The 23,896-nt window shown below is 68.6% G+C and overlaps 1 protein-coding gene across 1 annotated transcript; it reads left to right on the top strand.

Moving 5' to 3' along the window:
- The first annotated feature begins 1,505 nt into the window (after positions 1 to 1,505).
- On the top strand, positions 1,506 to 22,201 carry PGM2L1 (phosphoglucomutase 2 like 1). Its single transcript, XM_054164749.1, has 14 exons — positions 1,506 to 1,877; positions 6,128 to 6,295; positions 9,623 to 9,729; positions 10,506 to 10,590; positions 11,843 to 11,926; positions 12,603 to 12,796; positions 13,504 to 13,693; positions 16,007 to 16,104; positions 16,603 to 16,783; positions 18,122 to 18,215; positions 19,646 to 19,775; positions 20,470 to 20,659; positions 21,078 to 21,211; positions 22,025 to 22,201. Exons 1-14 carry the CDS (start codon positions 1,767 to 1,769, stop codon positions 22,125 to 22,127), a joined length of 1,869 nt encoding a protein of 622 aa, XP_054020724.1. The 5' UTR covers positions 1,506 to 1,766; the 3' UTR covers positions 22,128 to 22,201.
- Positions 22,202 to 23,896: the final 1,695 nt, after the last annotated feature.

Below are 23,896 nucleotides of genomic sequence, written 5' to 3'. Positions count from 1 at the left end.
CAAGCTCTGGAGACCTTCCCAGGGCAGCTTCCCAAGCTCTGGAGACTCTCCCAAGTTTTCCTAGCATGAATCCTTCCCTATTTTTGCTGTGCTGTGCTGCTCAGGGAGCCCCAAACCTCCTCCCCTCCACTGCAGCCTCCTCTCCTCTCCCCCCAGCAGCTGTTTCCCACTCCCAGGAGGCTGCCCCCAGCCTCCCTGCTCCCCACAGCCCTTCCTGCCCAGCACCCCCCTGGGCAGCAGCTCCTCTGCCTGCTCCTGCTTGGCTGCAGCCTCAGTGCCTCCTGCAGTGCCTCCTGCAGTGCCTCCTGTCGCCATGGCAACCCCGAGAGGAGCTGGGCAGGGATGAGGATGCTCAGAGGGGTGAGGAAGTTCTGGGGGATGAGGAGGCCATGAGGGATGAGGAAGCTGTGAGGGATGAGGAAGCTGTGAGAGATGAGGATGCTGAGAGTGGTGAAGAAGCTGAGAGGGGTGAGGAAGCTGAGAGGGGTGAGGAAGCTGTGAGGATGAGGATGCTCTGGGGGATGAAACTGTGAGGGTGAGGATGCTCTGGGGGATGAGGATGCTCTGGGGGATGAAACTGTGAGGGTGAGGATGCTCTGGGGGATGAGGATGCTCTGGGGGATGAAGCTGAGGATGAGGATGCTCTGGGGGATGAAGCCGTGAGGATGAGGATGCTCTGGGGGATGAAGCCGTGAGGATGAGGATGCTCTGGGGGATGAAGCCGTGGCACCTGTGGCCTCTGTCCAGGTTCGGAACTGACCCAGGCTGGGGAGGGGAGAGGCGAGAGATTTTCCTGCTGCCAGCCCCTGAGCTGCTGCTGCAGCCTGCCTGGAAGTACTTCCCCCGTCCCCTGGGGCCCTCCATGGGCAGGATCCTTGCCGGGGGCACTGCTGAACCCGCCCCGGGGGCTGCGGGAGGGGCAGAGCCGCAGCGGCTCGGAGCTCTGCGCTGTCGGTGCTCGCTGCTAGGGCCCCGAGCTGGAGCTGTCCCCGGGCCGGGTGACCTCCACAGCTCGCCCCCAATCCACTCCACCCTCCGCGGAGCAACAGGAGGGAGCCTCCCCAGCGCCCCCCTCTCAGGGCTCCTGGGGACCACCGGAGGCGTGCCGCCGATCACCGACGGCTGCTGGCCCTTGGGGCCGCTCCCAGCAGCAGCCCGCGGCGGGACGGAGCTGCGGCGCCTCCGGGGAACGCTGCGGCTACCGGAGAGGTTATCGTGAGAGCAGCCGCAAGCCCCGCAGCAGCCCCGGGGCAGGGCAGGCGGCGCCTCCCCAGCCCCTTCCCCACGCCCCGACGGGGCCGGGGGTCCGCCGCAAGGGCTGCCGGGAGTTGTAGTCCTCTCCTCCGCGGCCGTCCGCAGTCCCCCGCGGGGCTCGGACCACACTTCCCGTCGTGCATTGCGGGGCAGGGGCGGTGGCGCGGGGGCGCAGCCGGATTGGCAGGGAGCCCCAGGGGGCGGGGCCGAGCAGCGCGATTGGGGGAGCCGCGGCGAGGGGGGCAGGGCCGCGGTTGTTGACGGCGCGGCGGCGATCGCCGTTACTCGGCGCGGAGCTGGGGCGGCGAGCGGCCGCCGCCTTCCTCTCTCTTTTCTCCTCTTCCTCCTCCGCCCTCCCCTCCAGCAGCCCCACCGAGGCACTTTCCCTTCCCTCGGGCGATGCGTGCTGCGCCGGCGGCCGGCCCGAAGTGAAGGAGCGAAGCCTTCGCCTTTGCCGTCCTCCCTCCTCCTCTTCCTCTTCATCCTCCCGGCTCCCACCTGCAACCGGCGGGATGGGCGAGTGCGGAGCCGCCGGCGACGTGAACTCCAACGTGCTGCTGGCCCCCAGCACCGGCGACGCGCAGCTGGACAAGGCTGTGTGGCAGTGGCTGAGCTGGGACAAGGTGGGACCCCCGCCTCCCCCGGCCCCCGATCCCCGCTTTCCCCGCACCCTGCCGGGGGGTTTCCCACCGGCTCCTGGCCGTCGCAGCATCGCTGCCGTCGCCGTCCCCTCCCCATCCTGCTCGGTGCCCAGGGTGGTGCCGGTTTCGTCGCTTGTGCCACTCCCCCGGGGTTGCCCTCCGTGGGGTTGGCCTTTGGCAAAGGAAGCCTCCAAAAAGGCAGCGAAATGCCCCCAAAAATGCGGCTGGGGGCGAGGGGAGGGGAGGGGAGCGGCAGGCAGCCGTGCAGGGGCTGCACCTGCAGCTGATGTCACCGCACGCAGCATGGCTGGCACCTGCTGCCCGCTGCTGCCAGCCGGGGCCGGGCAGCCTGGGAGGGCAACTCGGGGAAAAGGCCTCCGGGGAGGGCTCGGGAAAGGAGCCTGGAGCCGGCCGGCAGCGACCTGCCCTGCCCTGCTCTGCCCTCCTCGCCCAGAGCCCCCCGGGGCAGCCCCTGCCCCTCTGCGGAGGGCTGCAGGGGGAAGGGAGGCAGGGGCCAGGCTCCGCAGGGCGCCCGCGGGGGGCTCTGCTTCGGCTCCGGTTCGGTTCCAGCTCTTGGCTGGCATCGCAGCCGGAGCTGGGAAAAACAACCTTGGGGACAGGGAGGAGGAATTGGCTGTGCCTGCCCTGCCCTCCCCCTCCCTCCCTCTCTTCCCTCCCCCTTCCTTTCCCCTCCTCTTTCCTCCCTCTTTCCTTCCTTCCCCTCTCTTCTCTTCCCCTCTTTCTTTCTTTCCTTCTCTTCCTTTCCCTTCTCCTTTCCTGCCTTTGCCCTCATTCCCCCTCCCTTTCCCTTTCCTTCCTCTTCCCTCCCCCTCCCCCTTTCCTTCCCCTTTCCTTCCTCCCCCTTCCTCTCTCTCTTTCCCACAGCTGCTGTTGCTCTCTCTCTGTTTCCCTTTTCCCCTGTTCCCTGCCAAGCTTCAGAGGCAGGAAGTGCCTCTGGCTGTGCCCATGGCTGCCCTCAGACCTCCTCTGTGCCCAGCCTCGTGCCAGGGCTGCCCATGCCTGGCTGCTGATGCCAGCACACAGCTGTGCTGGGCCACTTGGGAGGGCACCCCCGGGGCCAGAGGGCACCCCCCAGGGCCTTGGGGCCGCTCTGCCCCTGGTGCTGGTGCCAGGAGCTGCTCTGAAGAGCAGGCAGGAGAGGCCAGGGCCCTGCTCTGGGCATCCCTCTCTAGGGGATGCAGCAAGCAAGGAGCCAGGGTGCCAGCCCCAGGGGTGCCCAGCCAGGCCTGGCAGTGCCACCAGGATGCCCTCAGGATGCTAAGGCCAGCCAGCAGCACAGCAGCACCTCTGTGCCAGGTCCCCAGGGGCCATCTCCTGACCCTCGTTGAGCACCTCCAGGTATGGGGACCCCTCACACACCTCCCCTTCCCATCCCTGGGCAGCCTGTGCCAGGCTCCCCGCTGCCCTCCCTGCCAGGACACCTCCTGCCTCATCCCCACTCTGCTTGACCCCTCCAGGGCTTCTTGCTCACTGCCCCCTGCCTCCTCCCTTCAGTGAGGACCCCTGGGAGCTGCCCTCAGCCCCTTGGCAGCCACTGGTGGCAAGGGACAGCCCAAGAGGGGCTCTTGGGGCGGGGGGGCCGAGGTGGAGCTGAGGCTGCAGGGAGGCTCCTGGAGAGGCTTCTGCTGCAGGCAGGAGCTGCAGAAGGGTTAAAAATGGCAAAGGTCCTCCTGTGACATTTAAAAGCTGAGGTCAGGCAGCTCCAGGAGTGGCTCTGCAGGGCAGGAGGAGCTGCAGCAGCAGCCCAGAGCCCAGAGCAACAGGGGGGGAGGGAGGGGAAGGGAGCAGGAGAGCCCAGGGCCTGGGCAGAGGATGGGGAGGGAGAAGTGACAGGAGGAGCAATGGGGATTGAAAACTGCACCCTGGAGGTCTCTGTGGCCCAGGAGGAAAGGTCCTGAGGAGCCCTTGGTGGCCACAGCCAAGGTGGCTCTGAGCCAGGCCAGGTGCCCAAGAGTGCCACAGCCACACCTGGGCACAGGGAGCTGGAGGCAGCAGCTAAGGAAGCAGGGAGGGAGTCCAAGCACAGCCCCAGCCCTGCCCCAGCACTGCCCCAGCACCACCACAGCTCCACAGCTTCCCAACCCCTCCAGCCATGGGGACTCCACCACTGCCCTGGGCAGCCTGCCACAGGCCTGGGCACCCCTCAAGGGGCACCAATTGCTCCTCAGGGCCAAGCTCAACCTCCCCTGCCACAACCTGAGGCCATCTCCTCTTGGCCCAGCCCTCAGGAGCAGCCCTTGAGCCCCAGCTGGCTGCAAGCTGCTCTCAGGGAGCTGCAGAGAGCCACAAGGTCTCCCCTCAGCCTCCTCTGCTGCAGCCTCAACCCCCCCAGGGCCCTCAGCTGCTCCTCACAACTTCTCCACAGCCTTCTCCTCCTTCCCCAGACCCCTCCCCAGCTTCCTTGCCCTGCTCTGGCCCTGCCCCAGCCCTCAAGGTCCTCCTGGCAGGGAGATCCCAACCCTGCCCCCAGGCTTGCAGCTGTGGGCTCCCCAGTGCCCAGCCCAGGGGCACATTCCCTGCCCTGCTCCTGCTGCTCCAGCCCAGGCTGCTGCTGCCCTCCTTGCCCCCCTGGGCACCCCCTGGCTCCTCTCCAGCTGTGCTGGAGCAGATATCCTGGGCAGCTTCTCTCAGGTTCTGTGTTGCCAGCAGGGCACCTCCCCAGCCTCCCCAGGAGCCAGCTGTGCCCAGGGCTGTGCCCAGGGCTCAGTGCCTCCAAGGATGGAGACTCCAGCAGCCTGTGCCAGGGCCTGGTCACTTCCTCAGGTGCCAGCTGGTGTTCAGAGGGACCCTCCTGGGCCCCCACCTTGTGCCCAGGGCCTCTGCTGCCAGCTTTGCAGTGCCCCTCAGGAGCAGGACCCCCCCCTGGGCACCAGCTGAAGCTGCTTCTGCACTCAGCACCTCCAGGAGGGTCTCTGCCTGAGACCCTTCCAGAGGAACCCAAGGTGCAGGTTGGTCCTCCCCAAGTGCCCCAGGGGTGGTCCAGCCCTGGCAGTGCCCTTCAGCAGGCAGCACAACAGAGCTGGGCCCACCTGACAGGGCTCCTGGTGGCACTGCCAGACCTGGCTGGGCACCCCTGGGACTGGCACCCTGGCTCCTTGCTTGCTGCATCCCCTAGAGAGGGATGCCCAGAGCAGGGCCCTGGCCTCTCCTGCCTGCTCCTCACAGCAGCTCCTGGCACCAGCACTAGGGGCAGAGTGGCCCCAAGGCACTGGGGGTGCCCTCTGGCCCCGGGGGTGCCCTCCCAAGTGGCCCAGCACAGCTGTGTGCTGGCATCAGCAGCCAGGCATGGGCAGCCCTGGCACGAGGCTGGGCACAGAGGAGGTCTGAGGGCAGCCATGGGCACAGCCAGAGCCCTTCAGAGGAACCCAAGGTGCAGGTTGGTCCTGCCCAAGTGGTGGCCCTGCCCTGGCAGTGCCCTTCAGCAGGCAGCACACCAGAGCTGCCCCCCCCTGACAGGGCTCCTGGTGGCAGTGCCAGGCCTGGCTGGGCACCCCCAGGACTGGCACCCTGGCTCCTTGCTGGCTGCACACCCCGGGGGTGGCACAGTCCTGGCAGTGCCCTTCAGCAGGCAGCACACCAGAGCTGCCCCCCCCTGACAGGGCTCCTGGTGGCAGTGCCAGGCCCGGCTGGGCACCCCCAGGACTGGCACCCTGGCTCCTTGCTGGCTGCACACCCCGGGGGCGGTGCAGCCCTGGCAGTGCCCTTCAGCAGGCAGCACACCAGAGCTGGCCCCCCCTGACAGTGCTCCTGGTGGCACTGCCAGGCCTGGCTGGGCACCCCCAGGACTGGCACCCTGGCTCCTTGCTGGCTGCACGCCCTGGGGTGGCACAGTCCTGGCAGTGCCCTTCAGCAGGCAGCACACCAGAGCTGGCCCCACCTGACAGGGCTCCTGGTGGCAGTGCCAGGCCCGGCTGGGCACCCCCAGGACTGGCACCCTGGCTCCTTGCTGGCTGCACGCCCCGGGGTGGCACAGCCCTGGCAGTGCCCTTCAGCAGACAGCACACCAGAGCTGCTCCCCCTGACAGTGCTCCTGGTGGCACTGCCAGGCCCGGCTGGGCACCCCCAGGGCTGGCACCCTGGCTCCTTGCTGGCTGCACGCCCCGGGGGCGGCGGTGCCCTCCGGCAGGCCGCCCTCGCCCCCGGCCGCCTCTCCTTGGCACTGCCAGCCCCGGGGCCGGTTGCAGTGCCCGCCTGCCCCTCTTGCCTTGCAGAACCAGAGCACCAGGGCGCAGGTGCAGGAGCTGCTGCGGGCAGGGCGGGCGCCGGAGCTGCGGGCCAGGCTGTGCCGGGCGCTGAGCTTCGGCACCGCCGGGCTGAGGGCGGCCATGGGCGCGGGCTTCAGCCGCATCAACGACCTCACCGTCATCCAGGCCACCCAGGTGGGCACGGGGGGCACGGCAGGGCACGGCTGGGCGCAGCTAGGGGTGCCCCTGGGGCAGCTGGGCAGGGGCCTGGCGCAGCTAGGGGTGCCCCTGGGGCAGCAGAGGGCAGGGGAGCAGAGGGCACAGCTGGGCAGGACCCTGGGGCAGCAGAGGGTAGGTTTGCAGAGGGTAGCACATGGCAGGGCTGGCAGCAGAGGGCACAGCTGGGCAGAGCTCTGGGGCAGCAGAGGGCAGGGGAGCAGAGGGCACAGCTGGGCAGGACCCTGGGGCAGCAGAGGGGAGGGGAGCAGAGGGCACAGCTGAGCAGGGCCCTGGGGCAGCAGAGGGCAGGGGAGCAGAGGGCACAGCTGGGCAGGGCCTGGGGCAGCAGAGGGGAGGGGAGCAGAGGGCACAGCTGAGCAGGGCCCTGGGGCAGCAGAGGGCAGGGCAGCTGGCAGCATATGGCAGGGTTGGCAGCAGCGGGCACAGCTGGGCAGGGCCCTGGGGCAGCAGAGGGTAGGTTTGCAGAGGGTAGCACATGGCAGGGCTGGCAGCAGAGGGCACAGCTGGGCAGGGCCCTGGGGCAGCAGAGGGTAGGTTTGCAGAGGGTAGCACATGGCAGGGCTGGCAGCAGGGGGCACAGCTGGGCAGAGCTCTGGCACAGTTTGGGAGGGCCCTGGGGCAGCAGGGCAGGGCAGCAGAGGGCACAGCTGGGCAGGGCCCTGGGGCAGCTAGAGGGCAGGGCAGCAGGGGAGGGACCCAGCCTGGGGCTGAGCTCTGCTTTGATTGAGGGCACTCTCAATGCCCCACCCTGTGCCCATGCCCTGTGCCCCTTTGGCTGCTGGAGGGGGCAGGGGCAGAGGTGCTGAGCTCCAGCCCTGCCCTGCCCCTCGGTGGCCTCTGCTGCAGGAGCTGCAATGTGCTGCAGGTTGCTGCAGGAGGGCAGCAGCAGCCATGCAGCTCCTGGGGGGGGGTCCCCCCCCCCCCCCTTTTTCCCTTCCCCTCCCCCCTTCTGCCCCTCCCTCTAAAAATAGCAGCAGGGAGAGCAGCAAAGGAGCAGAGCCCAGGAGGTGACCTCTGGGAGCCAGAGCTGGCCCTGGCCCTGCTGCTGGCCCTGGCCTGGAGCCACAGCTCCCTGCTGAGCAAGGGCCTCCTGCCCCCCCAGTCACTCCCAGCCCCTCCCCCCCCCGTGTCTGTCCCAGCTCCCCCCTGCGGGGCTGGGCTGGGCTGGGCTGGGCTGAGCTGGGCAGGGCTGGGCTGGGCAGGGCTGAGCTGGGCAGAGCTGGGCTGGGCTGGGCTGGGCTGGGCTGGGCAGAGCTGGGCAGAGCTGGGCAGGGCTGGGCAGGGCTGGGCAGGGCTGGGCAGGGCTGGGCTGGGCTGGGCAGAGCAGGGCTGGGCAGGGCTGGGCTGGGCTGGGCTGGGCAGGGCTGGGCAGGGCTGGGCTGGGCAGGGCTGGGCAGAGCTGGGCAGGGCTGGGCAGGGCTGGGCAGGGCTGGGCAGAGCAGGGCTGGGCAGGGCTGGGCTGGGCTGGGCTGGGCAGGGCTGGGCAGGGCTGGGCAGGGCTGGGCTGGGCAGGGCTGGGCAGAGCTGGGCAGAGCAGGGCTGGGCAGGGCTGGGCTGGGCAGGGCTGGGCAGGGCTGGGCTGGGCAGGGCTGGGCAGGGCTGGGCTGGGCTGAGCTGGGCTGGGCAGGGCTGGGCAGGGCAGGGCTGGGCTGGGCTGAGCTGGGCTGGGCTGGGCAGAGCTGGGCTGGGCAGAGCTGGACTGGGCAGGGCTGGGCTGGGCAGGGCCGGGCTGGGCTGGGCTGGGCAGAGCAGGGCTGGGCAGGGCTGGGCAGGGCTGGGCAGGGCTGGGCTGGGCAGGGCTGGGCAGAGCTGGGCTGGGCAGGGCTGGGCTGGGCAGGGCTGGGCAGGGCTGGGCTGGGCTGAGCTGGGCTGGGCAGGGCTGGGCAGGGCTGGGCAGAGCAGGGCTGGGCAGGGCTGGGCAGGGCTGGGCTGGGCAGGGCTGGGCAGAGCTGGGCTGGGCAGGGCTGGGCTGGGCAGGGCTGGGCAGGGCTGGGCTGAGCTGGGCTGGGCAGGGCTGGGCAGGGCTGGGCTGGGCAGGGCTGGGCTGGGTTGGGCAGAGCTGGGCTGGGCAGAGCTGGGCTGGGCAGGGCTGGGCTGGGCAGGGCTGGGCTGGGCTGGGCTGGGCTGGGCAGAGCTGGGCTGGGCAGAGCTGGGCTGGGTTGGGCAGGGCTGGGCAGAGCTGGGCTGGGCAGAGCTGGGCTGGGCAGGGCTGGGCAGGGCTGGGCTGGGCTGAGCTGGGCTGGGCAGGGCTGGGCAGGGCTGGGCAGAGCTGGGCTGGGCAGGGCTGGGCAGAGCTGGGCTGGGCAGAGCTGGGCTGGGCAGAGCTGGGCTGGGCTGGGCTGGGCAGGGCTGGGCAGAGCTGGGCTGGGCAGAGCTGGGCTGGGCTGGGCAGGGCAGGGCTGGGCTGGGCAGGGCTGGGCAGGGCTGGGCAGGGCTGGGCTGGGCAGGGCTGGGCTGGGCAGGGCTGGGCTGGGCAGGGCTGGGTTGGGCAGAGCTGGGCTGGGCAGGGCTGGGCTGGGTTGGGCAGAGGTGGGCTGGGCAGGGCAGGGCTGGGCTGAGCTGGGCAGAGCTGGGCTGGGCTGGGCAGAGCTGGGCTGGGCTGGGCTGGGCAGGGCTGGGCTGGGCAGAGCTGGGCTGGGCAGAGCTGGGCTGGGCTGGGCTGGGCTGGGCTGAGCTGAGCTGGGCTGGGCTGGGCTGAGCTGGGCTGGGTTGAGCTGGGGTGGGAAAGGTCTTTGTGGTGATGGAGGCCAAGCCCTGCCCCAGCACCACCACCCCAGGGCCCTCAGCACCACAGCTCCAGGGCTTGCCAACCCCTCCAGCCATGGGGACTCCACCACTGCCCTGGGCAGCCTGCCACAGGCCTGGGCACCCCTTAAGGGGCACCAATTGCTCCTCAGGGCCAAGCTCAACCTCCCCTGCCACAACCTGAGGCCATCTCCTCTTGGCCCAGCCCTCAGGAGCAGCCCTTGAGCCCCAGCTGGCTGCAAGCTGCTCTCAGGGAGCTGCAGAGAGCCACAAGGTCTCCCCTCAGCCTCCTCTGCTGCAGCCTCAACCCCCCCAGCTCCCTCAGCTGCTCCTCACAACTTCTCCACAGCCTTCCCCTCCTCCTCTCCCATGCCAGGATGGTTGGCACCAGGCTGCTCTTGAATGGCTTGGACCTGGATAAGCCCCAACCTCCCAAGCCCCCATCCAGGGCCAGGGCTCAGTCACTCTCCCTCCTGCCCTGCTGCTCTCTGCAGCTGATCCTGATCCTTCTTCCTTCTCCTTCCCTTCCCTCCCCAGGGCCTCTACAGCTACCTGGAGAGGACCTTCCCTGACCTGAGGCAGAGAGGCTTCGTGGTTGGCTACGACACCAGGGCCCAGGCTGCCTCCAGCTGCAGCAGCCAGAGGTGACTCAGCCTCCTGCAGGGGATGGGCATCCCCTGGGGGAGCTCTGCCCCCAAGCAGAGGCTGCTTGGGGGCTCTGCGCCCCCTGCCCCTCCCCCTGCCCCCCTGGGCTCTGCTTGGGGGCTCTGCACCCCCCTGCCCCTCCCCCTGCCCCCCTGGGCTCTGCTTGGGGGCTCTGCACCCCCCTGCCCCTCCCCCTGCCCCCCTGGGCTCTGCTTGGGGGCTCTGCACCCCCCTGCCCCTCCCCCTGCCCCCCTGGGTTCTGCTTGAGGGGCTCTGCACCCCCTGGCAGCACAGGGTCAGGGCTGGGGAGGGAGTGGGGAGGAGAAGACCTCCAAGGTCCTGGAGGCCAAGCACAGAGGGCTGGGCATGGAGGGGAGGCCTCAGAGAGCCACCCAGGGTGCCCCCAGGGTGCCAGGGGTGCCACTAGGGTGCCAGGTGCAAGCTCTGTCCTGGGGTCCTCCTGCTGCCAGGGCTCTCTGATGCCCTCTCCAAGCTGCAGCCCTGAGTGGAAGCTCAGAGGCCCCTGCCAGGGGTGCCCCCCCAAGGTGCCAGGGGTGCCCCTGAGGTGCCAGGGGTGCCAGATCCAAGCTGTCTCTTGGGGTCCTCCTCCTGCCAGGGCTCCCTGATGCCCTCTCCAAGCTGCAGCCCTGAGTGGAAGCCCAGAGGCCCACAGAGAGCTTTCAGGGCTCGGTGCCCCCGAGGTGCCAGGGGGTGCCAGGGGGCTGGGTGGTGCCAGCTGGTGGGCAGCTCCTCTGTCTCTCTCTCTCTCTGCCAGGTTGGCCAAGCTGACTGCTGCAGTGCTGCTGTCACAAGGGGTCCCTGTCCACTTCTTCTCCACCTATGTGCCCACTCCCTTTGTGGTGAGTTCCCTGCCCTGGGGCTGCTGCTGGGGGTCCCCATCCCCTCTGGGGCTGCTGCTGGGGGTCCCCATCCCCTCTGGGGCTGCTGCTGGGGGTCCCCATCCCCTCTGGGGCTGCTGCTGGGGGTCTCCATTCCCTCTGGGGGTGCTGCTGGGTGTCCCCATCCCCTCTGGGGCTGCTGCTGGGGGGTCTCCATTCCCTCTGGGGGTGCTGCTGGGGGTCCCCATCCCCTCTGGGGATGCTGTTGAGGAGTCCCCATGCCTTCAGGAGCTCCAGGAGGGGGGTGGCTGTGGCTCCTGTGTCCCTGGGGTTGGCCAGGGTCGGGGGTGGGAGGCTCCAGAGCAGGGCCAGAGGCTGCCCAGGGCCTCCTCTGCTGCCCAGGGGGAAGAGGAAGGGAAGAAAAGAGGAAGGCTGTTGGGGGGGGGTGAGGAGGAGCCCAGAGGGGAGAGGCCAGGAGGGCACCGAGGGCACTGCTGGCACAGCTGCTGCTGGGGCAGGCACGGGGCAGGGCCCAGCTTGGGCTCCAGGGCAGAGAGGAGCTGGAGCTGGGTGCTGGAGAGCTGGGTTCAGGAGCTGGGTTGTGGGTTCTGGGAGCTGGGTTCTGGATTCAGAAACTGGAGAGCTGGATCCAGGAGGGTTCTAGATTCTGGGGGGTGGGTTCTAGGCTCTGTGTTCTAGGTTCAGTAGCTGGGCTCTAGATGCAGGAAATGGGTTCTAGGTTCTGGAAGCTGGTATCTGGGATCTGGGATCTGTGTTCAGGAGCTGGATTCTGGGTGCTGGAAGCAGGAGCTGGGTTCTAGGTTCTTGTTTCTGGATTTGGGTTCTGGGTGCTGGGTTCTATGTCCTGGGAGCTGGGTTCCAGGTTCTTGTTTCTGGATTTGGGTTCTGGGTGCTGGAAGCAGGAGCTGGGTTCTAGGTTCTTGTTTCTGGATTTGGGTTCTGGGTGCTGGAATCAGGAGCTGGGTTCTAGGTTCTTGTTTCTGGATTTGGGTGCTGGAATCAGGAGCTGGGTTCCAGGTTCTTGTTTCTGGATTTGGGTTCTGGGTGCTGGAATCAGGAGCTGGGTTCTAGGTTCTTGTTTCTGGAGCTGGGTTTTGGGTTCCAGAGCTGGAGGCTGGGGTCTAGGTTCTGGGAGCTGTGCTCAGGAGAGCTGGGTTCTGGAGAGCTGCATTCAGGAGCTGGGTTCTAGGTTCTGGGAGCTGGGTTCTGCTCTTCCTCCTCCTCCTCCCTGAGCTCTCTGCTTCCCCTGCAGCCCTACGCAGTGCAGCAGCTGCAGGCCGTGGCTGGGGTCATGATCACAGCCTCCCACAACAGGAAGGAGGACAATGGCTACAAGGTGAGGCTGGCACTGCCCTGGGCACAACCTCCCCAACCCCTCCCTGCCCCCCAGCAGGGCACCCCCAGCCCCTTGCCCAGGGGCACCATGGCACCAGGGAGGGGTTGGAAGCTCTCCACAGCCTCTCTGGGCAGCCTGCTCCAGGCCTCTCCAGCAGCCTCACCCCAAACAAGTTGCTCCTGCTGGCACCTCCTGGATGCCACTTGGTGTCCCTGGGCACCACTCAGCAGATGCCAGCCCCAGGCTCTTGCCCTGCAGCTGTGGCCTCCCCAGGGCAGAGCAGAGGGGCAGCAGAACCTCCCTGCCCCTGCTGCTGCCCACACTCTGCTCCATGCCCCCCAGGAGCTGCAGGGGGCTGGGGTTGGATCCCTGCTGCTGCTGGGGGGCTGCAGGAGCTGCTGGGGGGCTGCAGAAGCTGCAGGAGGCTGGGGTTGGATCCCTGCTGCTGCTGGGAGCTGCAGAAGGCTTAAGCTGGATCCCTGCTGCTGCAGGGGGGCTGCAGAAGCTGCTGGGGGGCTGGGGTTGGATCCCTGCTGCTGAGGGGCTGCAGGGGGCTTAAGCTGGATCCCTGCTGCTGCAGGGGGCTGCAGGAGCTGCAGGGGGCTGGGGCTGGCTCCCTGCTGTCCCTGAGCAGCTGTGGGGCTGAGCTGGGTGCTGCTCCCTGCCCCCCCTCCAGGTCTATTGGGAGAATGGAGCCCAGGTGACCTCTCCCCACGACAAAGAGATCCTGAGGTGCATGGAGCAGTGCCTGGAGCCCTGGGCTGGCTCCTGGGATGAGAGCCTGGTGGAGAGCAGCCCCCTGAGGCAGGACCCCCTGCAGGCCATCTGTGACTCCTACATGCAGGACCTGACCAAGCTCTGCTACCACAGGTCTGGAGGTGACCCAGGAGGGTCCTCAGGGGGGGCTCCAGCCCAGCCCTGGGTGGGAAGCCAACTGCAGAGCCTCAGAGGGAGGACACTCTGGGGCAGGCTGCCCTGGGAGGCTGTGGCTGGGGGGGGGTCAGGGGCAGGCAGGGTGAGGCTCAGCCAGGGAGCTTGAGGACCACCCAGGTCGGAGCCTGGGGCAGGGGGATTGGAACTGCAGGAGCTCCAAGGCCCCTTCCAGCCCAACCCATTCCAGGGGGGCCTGGAGCAGCCTGGGCTGGGGGGAGGGTGAGGATCATCCAGGTCCAAGCCTGGGGCAGGGCTGCAGCTGGGGCATCCTCAGGGGCAGGGCTGGGGGCAGGGCTGCTGCTGTGGCACCCCCGGGGGCAGGGGCTGGGGGCAGGGCTGGTGCGGTGGCACCCCCTGGGGCAGGGGCTGGGGGCAGGGCCGGTGCGGTGGCACCCCCGGGGGCAGGGGCTGGGGGCAGGGCTGGTGCTGTGGCACCCCCGGGGGCAGGGCTGGGGCAGGGCTGGTGCTGGGGCAGGGGCTGGGGGCAGGGCCGGTGCGGTGGCACCCCCGGGGGCAGGGCTGGTGCGGTGGCACCCCCGGGGGCAGGGCTGGGGGCAGGGCTGGTGCTGTGGCACCCCCGGGGGCAGGGCCGGTGGCACCCCCGGGGGCAGGGCCGGTGGCAGCTGTGCCCTCTGCCCCCGCAGGGAGCTGAACCAGCAGAGCCCACTCAGGTTCGTGCACAGCTCCTTCCACGGCGTGGGCCACCGCTACGTGCAGGAGGCCTTCCGAGCCTTCGGCTTCCCTCCCCCCATCGCCGTGCCCGAGCAGCGGGACCCCGACCCCGACTTCCCCACCGTCAGCTGCCCCAACCCCGAGGAGGGAGAAGCTGTCCTGGTACCGCCCGGCCGCTGCGGCTCCGCCTCGCAGGGCGGGGGACAGGGCCGGGGAGGGACAGGCACGGCACCGGCACGGCCGGGCCGGGAGGAGGAGAGGGACAGCAGGGGTGGGGAGGAGGAGAGGAGAGGGACAGCATGGATGGGGAGGAGGAGAGGGACAGCATGGATGGGGAGGAGGAGAGGAGAGGGACAGCATGGGTGGGAGAGGAGGAGAGGGACAGCATGGGTGGGAGAGGAGGAGAGGGACAGCATGGGTGGGGAGGAGGAGAGGGACAGCATGGGTGGGGAGGAGGAGAGGAGAGGGACAGCATGGGTGGGGAGGAGGAGAGGAGAGGGACAGCATGGATGGGGGGGAGGAGAGGAGAGGGACAGCATGGATGGGGGAGGAGGAGAGGGACAGCATGGATGGGGAGGAGGAGAGGAGAGGGACAGCATGGATGGGGGGGAGGAGAGGAGAGGGACAGCATGGATGGGGAGGAGGAGAGGAGAGGGACAGCATGGATGGGGAGGAGGAGAGGAGAGGGACAGCATGGATGGGGGGGAGGAGAGGAGAGGGACAGCATGGATGGGGAGGAGGAGAGGGACAGCATGGATGGGGGAGGAGGAGAGGGACAGCATGGATGGGGAGGAGGAGAGGAGAGGGACAGCATGGGTGGGGAGGAGGAGAGGGACAGCATGGATGGGGGAGGAGGAGAGGGACAGCATGGATGGGGAGGAGGAGAGGAGAGGGACAGCATGGATGGGGAGGAGGAGAGGAGAGGGACAGCATGGATGGGGAGGAGGAGAGGAGAGGGACAGCATGGGTGGGGAGGAGGAGAGGGACAGCATGGATGGGGGAGGAGGAGAGGGACAGCATGGATGGGGAGGAGGAGAGGAGAGGGACAGCATGGGTGGGGAGGAGGAGAGGAGAGGGACAGCATGGATGGGGGGGAGGAGAGGAGAGGGACAGCATGGATGGGGAGGAGGAGAGGGACAGCATGGATGGGGGAGGAGGAGAGGGACAGCATGGATGGGGAGGAGGAGAGGAGAGGGACAGCATGGATGGGGGGGAGGAGAGGAGAGGGACAGCATGGATGGGGAGGAGGAGAGGAGAGGGACAGCATGGATGGGGAGGAGGAGAGGAGAGGGACAGCCTGGGTGGGAGAGGAGGAGAGGAGAGGGACAGCCTGGATGGGGAGGAGGAGAGGGACAGCATGGATGGGGAGAAGAGGGACAGCCTGGATGGGGAGGAGGAGGAGGACAGGGACAGCCTGGGTGGGGAGGAGGAGAGGGACAGCATGGATGGGGAGAAGAGGGACAGCCTGGATGGGGAGGAGGAGGAGGAGAGGGACAGCCTGGGTGGGGAGGAGGAGAGGGACAGCCTGGATGGGGAGGAGGAGAGGGACAGCCTGGATGGGGAGGAGGAGAGGGACAGCCTGGAGGGGGAGGAGGAGAGGGACAGCATGGATGGGGAGAAGAGGGACAGCCTGGATGGGGAGGAGGAGGAGGAGAGGGACAGCCTGGGTGGGGAGGAGGAGAGGAGAGGGACAGCATGGATGGGGAGGAGGAGAGGAGAGGGACAGCATGGATGGGGAGGAGGAGAGGAGAGGGACAGCATGGATGGGGAGGAGGAGAGGAGAGGGACAGCATGGATGGGGAGGAGGAGAGGAGAGGGACAGCATGGATGGGGAGGAGGAGAGGAGAGGGACAGCATGGATGGGGAGGAGAGGAGAGGGACAGCCTGGATGGGGGAGGAGGAGAGGAGAGGGACAGCATGGATGGGGAGGAGGAGAGGAGAGGAGAGGGACAGCATGGATGGGGAGGAGGAGAGGAGAGGAGAGGGACAGCATGGATGGGGAGGAGGAGAGGGACAGCATGGATGGGGAGGAGAGGAGAGGGACAGCACGGGTGGGGAGGAGGAGAGGAGAGGGACAGTATGGATGGGAGAGGAGGAGAGGGACAGCATGGGTGGGGAGGAGAGGAGAGGGACAGCCTGGATGGGGAGGAGGAGAGGGACAGCATGGATGGGAGAGGAGGAGGAGAGGAGAAGGAGGCTGGGAGCTGGGAGAGGAGGAGGAGGAGAGTAAGAGGCTGGGAGAGGAGGAGGAAGAGGAGAAGGAGGCTGGGAAAGGGAGAGGAGGAGGAGGGCAGGAGGTGGCTGGCAGCTGGGAGAGGAGGAGGAGGAGGAGGGCAGGAGGTGGCTGGCAGCTGGGAGAGGAGGAGGAGGAGGAGAGCAGGAGGTGGCTGGCAGCTGGGGCAGCTCCTGGGGGGCTGTGAGGTTTGAGTCCCCCTGGGGTTTGTTGTCCTTCCTCCCCCCCTTGCCCCCTGGCAGGAGCTGGCACTGAGGCTGGCAGAGCAGGAAGGTGCCAGGGTGGTGCTGGCCACGGACCCTGACGCCGACAGGCTGGCGGTGGCCGAGCAGCAGCAGGGGTGAGTTGGGCACCCCGTGGGCACTGCCCTGGGCGGGGGCAGGGCTGGGCATCCCTCCCTGAGGGGGCTGAGCCCCTGGCACCTGGGAGCTCCCAGCCTGGAGGTGCCCAGGGCCGGGCTGGGGGAGCCCTGGGGTGGGGGAGGGGTCCCTGGCTCAGCTCGGAGGTGCCCAGGCTGGGACTCTGTGGAGTCCTCTGCCAGGGCAAGGAGCTGGGGGTGCCAGGAGGTGCCCAGCAGCCAGGGGCACCACTGCACTGCTGTGCAGCCCTGGGCACCCCTGATGCTGCTGCAGGGGCTGCAGGAGGGCATCTGCCCAGGGGCTGGGCATGGAGCTGGCAGCAGTGGTGGCTCTGGGGCAGCTCTGGCACCGCTGTGCAGCCCTGGGCACCCCTGTGCTGCAGGATGGCATCTGCCCAGGGGCTGGGGGTGGTGGGGGAGTGGGTGGTGGGCACGGAGCTGCTGACCCTGTGCCCTCTGTGCCCTCTGTGCCCGCTGCAGGGGCAGCTGGAAGGTGTTCTCGGGCAACGAGCTGGCAGCGCTGCTGGGCTGGTGGCTGCTGAGCTGCTGGAGGAGCAGAGCCCCCCCGGGGGCACAGCCCTGCCAGCTCTGCATGCTGGGCACAGCTGTGTCCTCCAAGGTGCTCAGGGCCATGGCACAGCAGGAAGGCTTCCACTTCGAGGTGAGGTTGGCACAGGGGAGGGGGTGGGCATTGGGGAGGGGGGGGCAGGGGATGGTGGCTCTGGAGTTGCCCTGGGCACCCCTGTACAGCCCTGGGCACTGCTGTGCAGCCCTGGCACCTCTGAGCACCCTTGTACAGCCCTGGGCACTGCTGTGCAGCCCTGGCACCTCTGAGCACCCCTGTACAGCCCTGGGCACTGCTGTGCAGCCCTGGCACCTCTGAGCACCCCTGTACAGCCCTGGGCACTGCTGTGCAGCCCTGGCACCTCTGAGCACCCCTGTACAGCCCTGGGCACTGCTGTGCAGCCCTGGCACCTCTGGGCACCGCTGTTCTGCTTGCTGCTGCTCATGCCACAGGGTGCCCACAGCCTCCTTGGCAGCCCCCACTGGCTAGGAGCAGGGTGGGAGGTGCCCTCCTGCCTCCCCCAGCTGGCATCCCCCCAGGGCAGGGCTCTGGAGCGCTCTGCTCTGGCACTGGGTGGCACTGGAGGGTTCCTCCCCCCCTGTGCCAGTCTCTGAAGGTGCCACCCGTGGCTCAAGGGGCTGGGGGGAGGGGGGGGCAAGAGGCTGGGGCTGGCATCTGCTGAGGGGTACCCAGGGGCACCCAAGGGGCATCCAGGAGGTGCCATCAGGAGCAACTTGTTTGGGGTGAGGCTGCTGGAGCAGCCCAGAGAGGTTGTGGTGCCCCTGGGCAAGCTGCTGGGGGTGCCCTGCTAGGGGGGGAGGGGTTGGGTTGGCATGGGTGGGCACCAGGGCTCCCTTGCCACCCCTCCAGGCTGGGCTCTCTTGGTGCCTCAAGGCTCCAGGTGCCCCCAGAGCCTCTTTCTGCCAGCTCTGCTCTGCTGCCAGTGCCAAGGGGCAGCCCAGGAGCTTCCTGGCACGACCTTGGGCCATGCTGGGTGATGCCCTCTGGCTGGCACCAGCCCAGGGCAGGTTGGGTTGGGGCTCTGAGCTCCCTGCCCTGCTTGGCACTGCCCAGAGAGGCTGTGGAGAGCTCTCAACCCCCCCTGGGCATGGTGCCCCCTGGGCAAGCTGCTGGGGGTGCCCTGCTGGGGGGGCTAGGAGGGCTTAGGTTGGCATGGGTGGGCACCAGACCTCCCTTGCCACCTCCCCCTCCTCCATGCTGGGGGCTCTGTGGCAGCTGCTGCCCGGGATGCCCCCCGAGAGCCCCCTCGGGGGGGGTTTGGTGCCCAGGAGGTGCCCAGGAGGTGCTGGGGGGGGGGGGGCGAGCAGAGCCTGGCAGCCGCTCCCTTCCCCCCCCCCTTCCCGCGGCCCTGGGCCTGGGCGGTGCCAACCGAGGTGCCCTCAAGCTCCCTCCTGCTTCTGCTTGCCCCCCCAGGAGACGCTGCCAGGCTTCAAGTGGGTGGGCAGCAGGGCGAAGGCTCTGCTGGAGGCTGGCCGGGAGGTTCTCTTCGCCTTCGAGGAGTCCATCGGTGGGTCCCGAGCCCTCCCGCGCCCCCTGCTGGCACCGCGGGCACCGAATGCCAGCCCCCGACCCCCCCCCGGCCCCCAGCGCCGCGGCTCCGGGGGCCTGGGGGCTCCGCCGCTGCCCTGGGCAGCCTGGCACAGGCCTGGGCACCCCCAGAGCTCCTCTCCGTGCCCCTGGGAAGGTTCCCTCTGTGCCACCCTGTGCCCCTAGGGCTCACCTTCATGCCTGTGCTGTTGGTGCCACCCTGTGCCCCCAGGGCTCACCTTCATGCCTGTGCTGTTGGTGCCACCCTGTGCCCCTAGGGCTCTCCTCTATGCCTGTGCTGTTGGTGCCACCCTGTGCCCCCAAGAATCCTCTCCGTGCCCCCAAGATTCCTCTCCATGCCCCTGTGAAGGTTCCTTCTGTGCCACCCTGTGCCCCCAGGGCTCACCTCTATGCCTGTACTGTTGGTGCCACCCTGTGCCCCCAGGGCTCACCTTCATGCCTGTGCTGTTGGTGCCACCCTGTGCCCCCAAGATTCCTCTCCATGCCCCTGTGAAGGTTCCCTCTGTGCCACCCTCTGCCCCCAGGGCTCTCCTCTATGCCTGTACTGTTGGTGCCACCCTGTGCCCCCAGGGCTCACCTTCATGCCTGTGCTGTTGGTGCCACCCTGTGCCCCTAGGGCTCTCCTCTATGCCTGTGCTGTTGGTGCCACCCTGTGCCCCCAAGATTCCTCTCCATGCCCCTGTGAAGGTTCCTTCTGTGCCACCCTCTGCCCCCAGGGCTCTCCTCTATGCCTGTACTGTTGGTGCCACCCTGTGCCCCCAGGGCTCACCTTCATGCCTGTGCTGTTGGTGCCACCCTGTGCCCCCAGGGCTCTCCTCTATGCCTGTGCTGTTGGTGCCACCCTGTGCCCCCAGGGCTCACCTTCATGCCTGTGCTGTTGGTGCCACCCTGTGCCCCCAGGGCTCTCCTCTATGCCTGTGCTGTTGGTGCCACCCTGTGCTTCCAGGGCTCACCTTCATGCCTGTGCTGTTGGTGCCACCCTGTGCCCCCAGGGCTCACCTTCATGCCTGTGCTGTTGGTGCCACCCTGTGCCCCTAGGGCTCTCCTCTATGCCTGTGCTGTTGGTGCCACCCTGTGCTTCCAGGGCTCACCTTCATGCCTGTGCTGTTGGTGCCACCCTGTGCCCCCAGGGCTCTCCTCTCTGCCTGTGCTGTTGGTGCCACCCTGTGCCCCTAGGGCTCTCCTCTATGCCTGTGCTGTTGGTGCCACCCTGTGCCCCTAGGGCTCTCCTCTATGCCTGTGCTGTTGGTGCCACCCTGTGCCCCAGGTGCCCTGCCCATGCCCTGTGTCCTTGCAGGGTTCATGTGTGGCACCCTCTGCCCCCATGCCCTGTGCTGTTGGTGCCCTGCTGTGCCCCAGGTGCCCTGCCCATGCCCTGTGTCCTTGCAGGGTTCATGTGTGGCACCTCAGTGCTGGACAAGGATGGGGTGAGTGCGGCTGTGGTGGTGGCAGAGTTGGCATCGTTCCTGCATGCCCAGGGCCTCAGCCTGGCACAGAAGCTCACTGAGGTCTATGAGAGGTGAGTGCCCCCTCCAGCACCAAGCCCCTGCCCGCCTGGGGGCACCTGGAGCCTTGAGGCACCAAGAGAGCCCAGCCTGGAGGGGTGGCAAGGGAGCCCTGGTGCCCACCCATGCCAACCCTTACCTCCCTACCCCCCAGCAGGGCAGCAGAACCTCCCTGCCCCTGCTGCTGCCCACACTCTGCTCCATGCCCCCCAGGACACCTTTGGCCTCCCCCCAGGGCACCTTGCTGCCTGCTGGGCAGCTCCTTGTGCCCCCCTGGCACCCCCAGCTCCTTCCCCTGGCATCTGCTCCCCCCTCAGCAGGAGGCTCTCCCTCCCCAGGGGCCAGATTCTGCTCCCAGACCCTGGCTGAGCTCCTCCTTGGCTCTTCCTCCTCAGGTGCCCCCCCGAGCGGCTCTGTGCCACCCTGGCAGTGCCCAGGGGGACGGACCCCAAGCTGCCCACAGCTTCCTGAGGGCTGATGCCAGCTGCTGGGCTGGAGGGCCGAGGGGAGGGGACTGGGGGGGTGTGGGAGCAGCCAAGGGGCAGGGGTGGTGCCAGCTGCTGCCTGGCACAGCGCCGCCCACAGCTCCTGTCGCCCTTTCCTGCCCCTGGGGCTTGGCTCAGCTCCTGGCCGGGCAGCGGCGGGCCCGGGGCGGCAGCTCCTGCCCTGCCCACCGTGCCCCCTCTCCCTCCCTCCCTCCCTCCCCAGGTACGGCTACCACCTCTCCAGGACCTCCTACTTCCTGTGCCACGACCCCGGCACCGTGCAGGGCATCTTCGAGCGGCTGCGCAACTTCGGCGCCCCCCGGACCTACCCCGGGCGCTGCGGAGCCTTCGGCGTGCGGCACCTGCGGGACCTCACCCGCGGCTACGACAGCAGCCAGCCGGGGGGCAAGGCGGTGAGCCACCCCCGGGGGGGCGGGAGGGGGATCCGAGAGCAGCCAGCCGGGGGGCAAGGCGGTGAGGGACCCCCGGGGGGGCGGGAGGGGGATCCGAGGGCAGCCAGCCGGGGGGCAAGGCGGTGAGGGACCCCCGGGGGGGCGGGAGGGGGATCCGAGGGCAGCCAGCCGGGGGGCACCGCGGTGAGCCACCCCCGGGGGGGCGAGAGGGGGATCCGAGGGCAGCCAGCCGGGGGGCAAGGCGGTGAGGGACCCCCGGGGGGGCGGGAGGGGGATCCGAGGGCAGCCAGCCGGGGGGCACCGCGGTGAGCCACCCCCGGGGGGGCGGGAGGGGGATCCGAGGGCAGCCAGCCGGGGGGCACCGCGGTGAGCCACCCCCGGGGGGGCGGCCCCGGTGCCAGCTGTGCCCTGCCCGCAGGTGCTGCCAGCCAGCAGGAGCAGCCAGATGCTGACCTTCACCTTCCAGAACGGTGCTGAGGCCTCGCTGCGCACCAGCGGCACCGAGCCCAAGATCAAGTTCTACGCAGAGCTCTGCGCCCAGCCCGGCCACAGGTCAGGCCCTGGCACCCCCAGCCCTGCTCCTGCCATCCCTGCCCCTGCTCCTGCCATTCTTACCCTGCTCCTGCCACCTGCACCCCTGCCATCCCTATGCCTGCCCCTGGCACCCCTATCCCTGCCACCCCATCCCTGCTCCTGGCATCCCTACCCCTGCTTCTGCCATCCTTACCACTGTCCCTGGCACCCCTGCCCGTGGCACCCCTCCCACCCTTGCTTCTGGCACCCCCACCCCTGACCCTGGGCATGCCCACCCCTGGCACCCCTATTCCTGCCCCTGGCACCCTTATGCCTGCCCCCCCAACTCCTGCCCCCCCAACTCCTGCCCCTGGCATCCCTGCCCCTGCTTCTGCCATCCTTACCCCTGCTGTGGACATCCCCCGCCCCTGTCCCCCTGCCACCCCCAGCCCTGCTGTGGGCACCAATCCTCTGGCCTGGAGCTGCTCCATGCCCCCCAGGCCTCCTCTCTGTGCCCCTGGGGGGGCTGCTGGTGGTCACCCAGCCTGGAGCTGCTCCATGCCCCCCAGGACTCCTCTCTGTGCCCCTGGGGGGGCTGCTGGTGGTCACCCAGCCTGGAGCTGCTCCATGCCCCCCAGGACTCCTCTCTGTGCCCCTGGGGGCGCTGCTGGTGGTCACCCAGCCTGGAGCTGCTCCATGCCCCCCCGGCCTCCTCTCTGTGCCCCTGGGGGCGCTGCTGGTGGTCACCCAGCCTGGAGCTGCTCCATGCCCCCCCGGCCTCCCCTCTGTGCCCCTGGGGGGGCTGCTGGTGGTCCCCCCAGCCCTGCCCTGCTGTGCTCTGTGTCCCTGCAGGAGCAGGCAGGAGCTGGAGGCAGAGCTGGAGCAGCTGATCCAGGCTTTGATCGAGGACTTCCTGCAGCCAGCCAAGAATGGCCTCACCTGGCGCTCCCCTTAGCAGCTCCTGGGGGGGCAGCTGCTGGGGGGCACCCAGCACCCCCCTCCCCAGGTGCCCAGGGTGGGGGGCAAGGCCTTGGTAACTTGCAACCCCCCCCCCCGGGGTGTCTGTGGTTGGAGGGGGCAGAGCTCTGCTCTTGGCTGTGCCACCCAGGGCTGGGCTGCAGCACTGAGGGGGGGAGGAGAAGGAGGAGGAAGAGGAAGAGAAGGAGCAGGAGGAAGAGGAGAAGCAGCAGGAGGAGGAGGAAGAACTTCTCGGCCTCTGCTCTCTTCCTTCTGCCCAGCACTGCCTGCAGTGCCCCCCCAGCAGCATGCCCAGCACCAGCCCTGAGCTGCCCTCCTGTGTGCCCTGCCCTGGCAGGGAGGGCATGGCCTGGGTGGATCCTTCCAGGTGCCCTCCTGCCCCCCTGGCACTCTGTGCCCTCCTGCCCCACCCCTTCCATGGGCTCAGCACCACAGGAGGCCCAGAGCTCAGCACCAGGGGCTGAGGGCAGAGCTGTGGCCTCGAGTCCCCTCTGGTGCCAGCGTGGCGGGGGGAGGGCAGGGCAGGGGTGGGCAGCAGGCGGGGGGGGGAGGGGAGGGTGGGGGAGGGGCAGCTCTGGGGCTGCCCTAGTTGTTGCTGTCACTTGTGGAAGGGTTGGGTATTGATAATGTTGATTACTATTTATTGATTGTCAATAATCATCACCGGCCTCCCCCGGGGCCCAGCTGCAGAGTCTGGTGCACAGTGCTGGATAGACTCCCCAGGGACTGCAGACCCCCAGGGAGACCCCAACCCAGCCCCCCAGACCCCCCTGCTCTCCACACCCAACACCCCCTGCTCCAGCAAGGGACCCCAGAGCACCCCAAGGAGACCCCAGAGCACCCCAAGGAGACCCTGAGCCCCACCACCCCCTGCTCCATCAAGGGACCCCAGAGCACCCCAAAGAGACCCTGAGCCCCACCACCCTCTGCTCCATCAAGGGACCCCAGAGAACCCCAAAGAGACCCCAGAGCACCCCAAGGAGACTCCAGAACACCTCAAAGAGACCATGAGCCCCACCACCCTCTGCTCCATCAAGGGTCCCCAAAGCACCCCAAGGAGACCCTGAGCCCCACCACTCCCTGCTCCATCAAGGATCCCTGCAGCACTTCAATAAGAGCCCAAAGAGACCCCAAGGAGACCCCAGAACACCCCAAAGAGTCCCCAACCCCCGCCACCCTCTTCTCTTCAGACCCCACCACCCCCTGCTCCATCAAGGGTCCCCAAAGCACCTCAGTGACAGCCCAAAGAGACCCCAAGGAGACCTCACCCCCCCACCCCCGTCTTCTCTCCAGACCTCACCACTCCCTGCTCCATCAAGGGTCCCAAGAGCACCCCAAGGAGACCCCAGAGCACCCCAGTGGTTGAGGAGCAGGGGGGGATGAGGCATTCCCCAAGCTCTCCCCTGCCCAGCTCTGGGTCCCACAGCTGCTCCCCAGCCCCCAGCAGGTTTTAGCATTCCAGCAGCTGCAGCTTCCTGGTGGGAAGGAGCCCTGGAGCTGCTCCAGGCCCTGCTGTCCCTCCAACCATTGTCCTCCCTCCAAGGGGGCTCAGGGAGCTGCCCAGGGAGGTGAAGGTGGTGGAGTCTCCATCCCAGGTGGTGCTTGGGGCTGTGGCTCAGTGGTGGCCTCAAGCAGAGCAGGGTTGGACCTGAGCACAGAGAAGGCCTTTTCCATCCCAGAAGGTTCTCTGCACCAGAGACCAAGCCAGCCAGGAGGTAAAATCCTGCTCTAGGAACCCAGATCCTG

The sequence above is a fragment of the Dryobates pubescens genome, chromosome 10 (assembly GCF_014839835.1).
Source record: "Dryobates pubescens isolate bDryPub1 chromosome 10, bDryPub1.pri, whole genome shotgun sequence".
In the NCBI taxonomy this organism is placed as follows: domain Eukaryota; kingdom Metazoa; phylum Chordata; class Aves; order Piciformes; family Picidae; genus Dryobates; species Dryobates pubescens.
The sequence above is the reverse complement of the archived record's forward strand: the minus strand, read 5'-3'. Positions and strand labels throughout refer to the sequence as shown.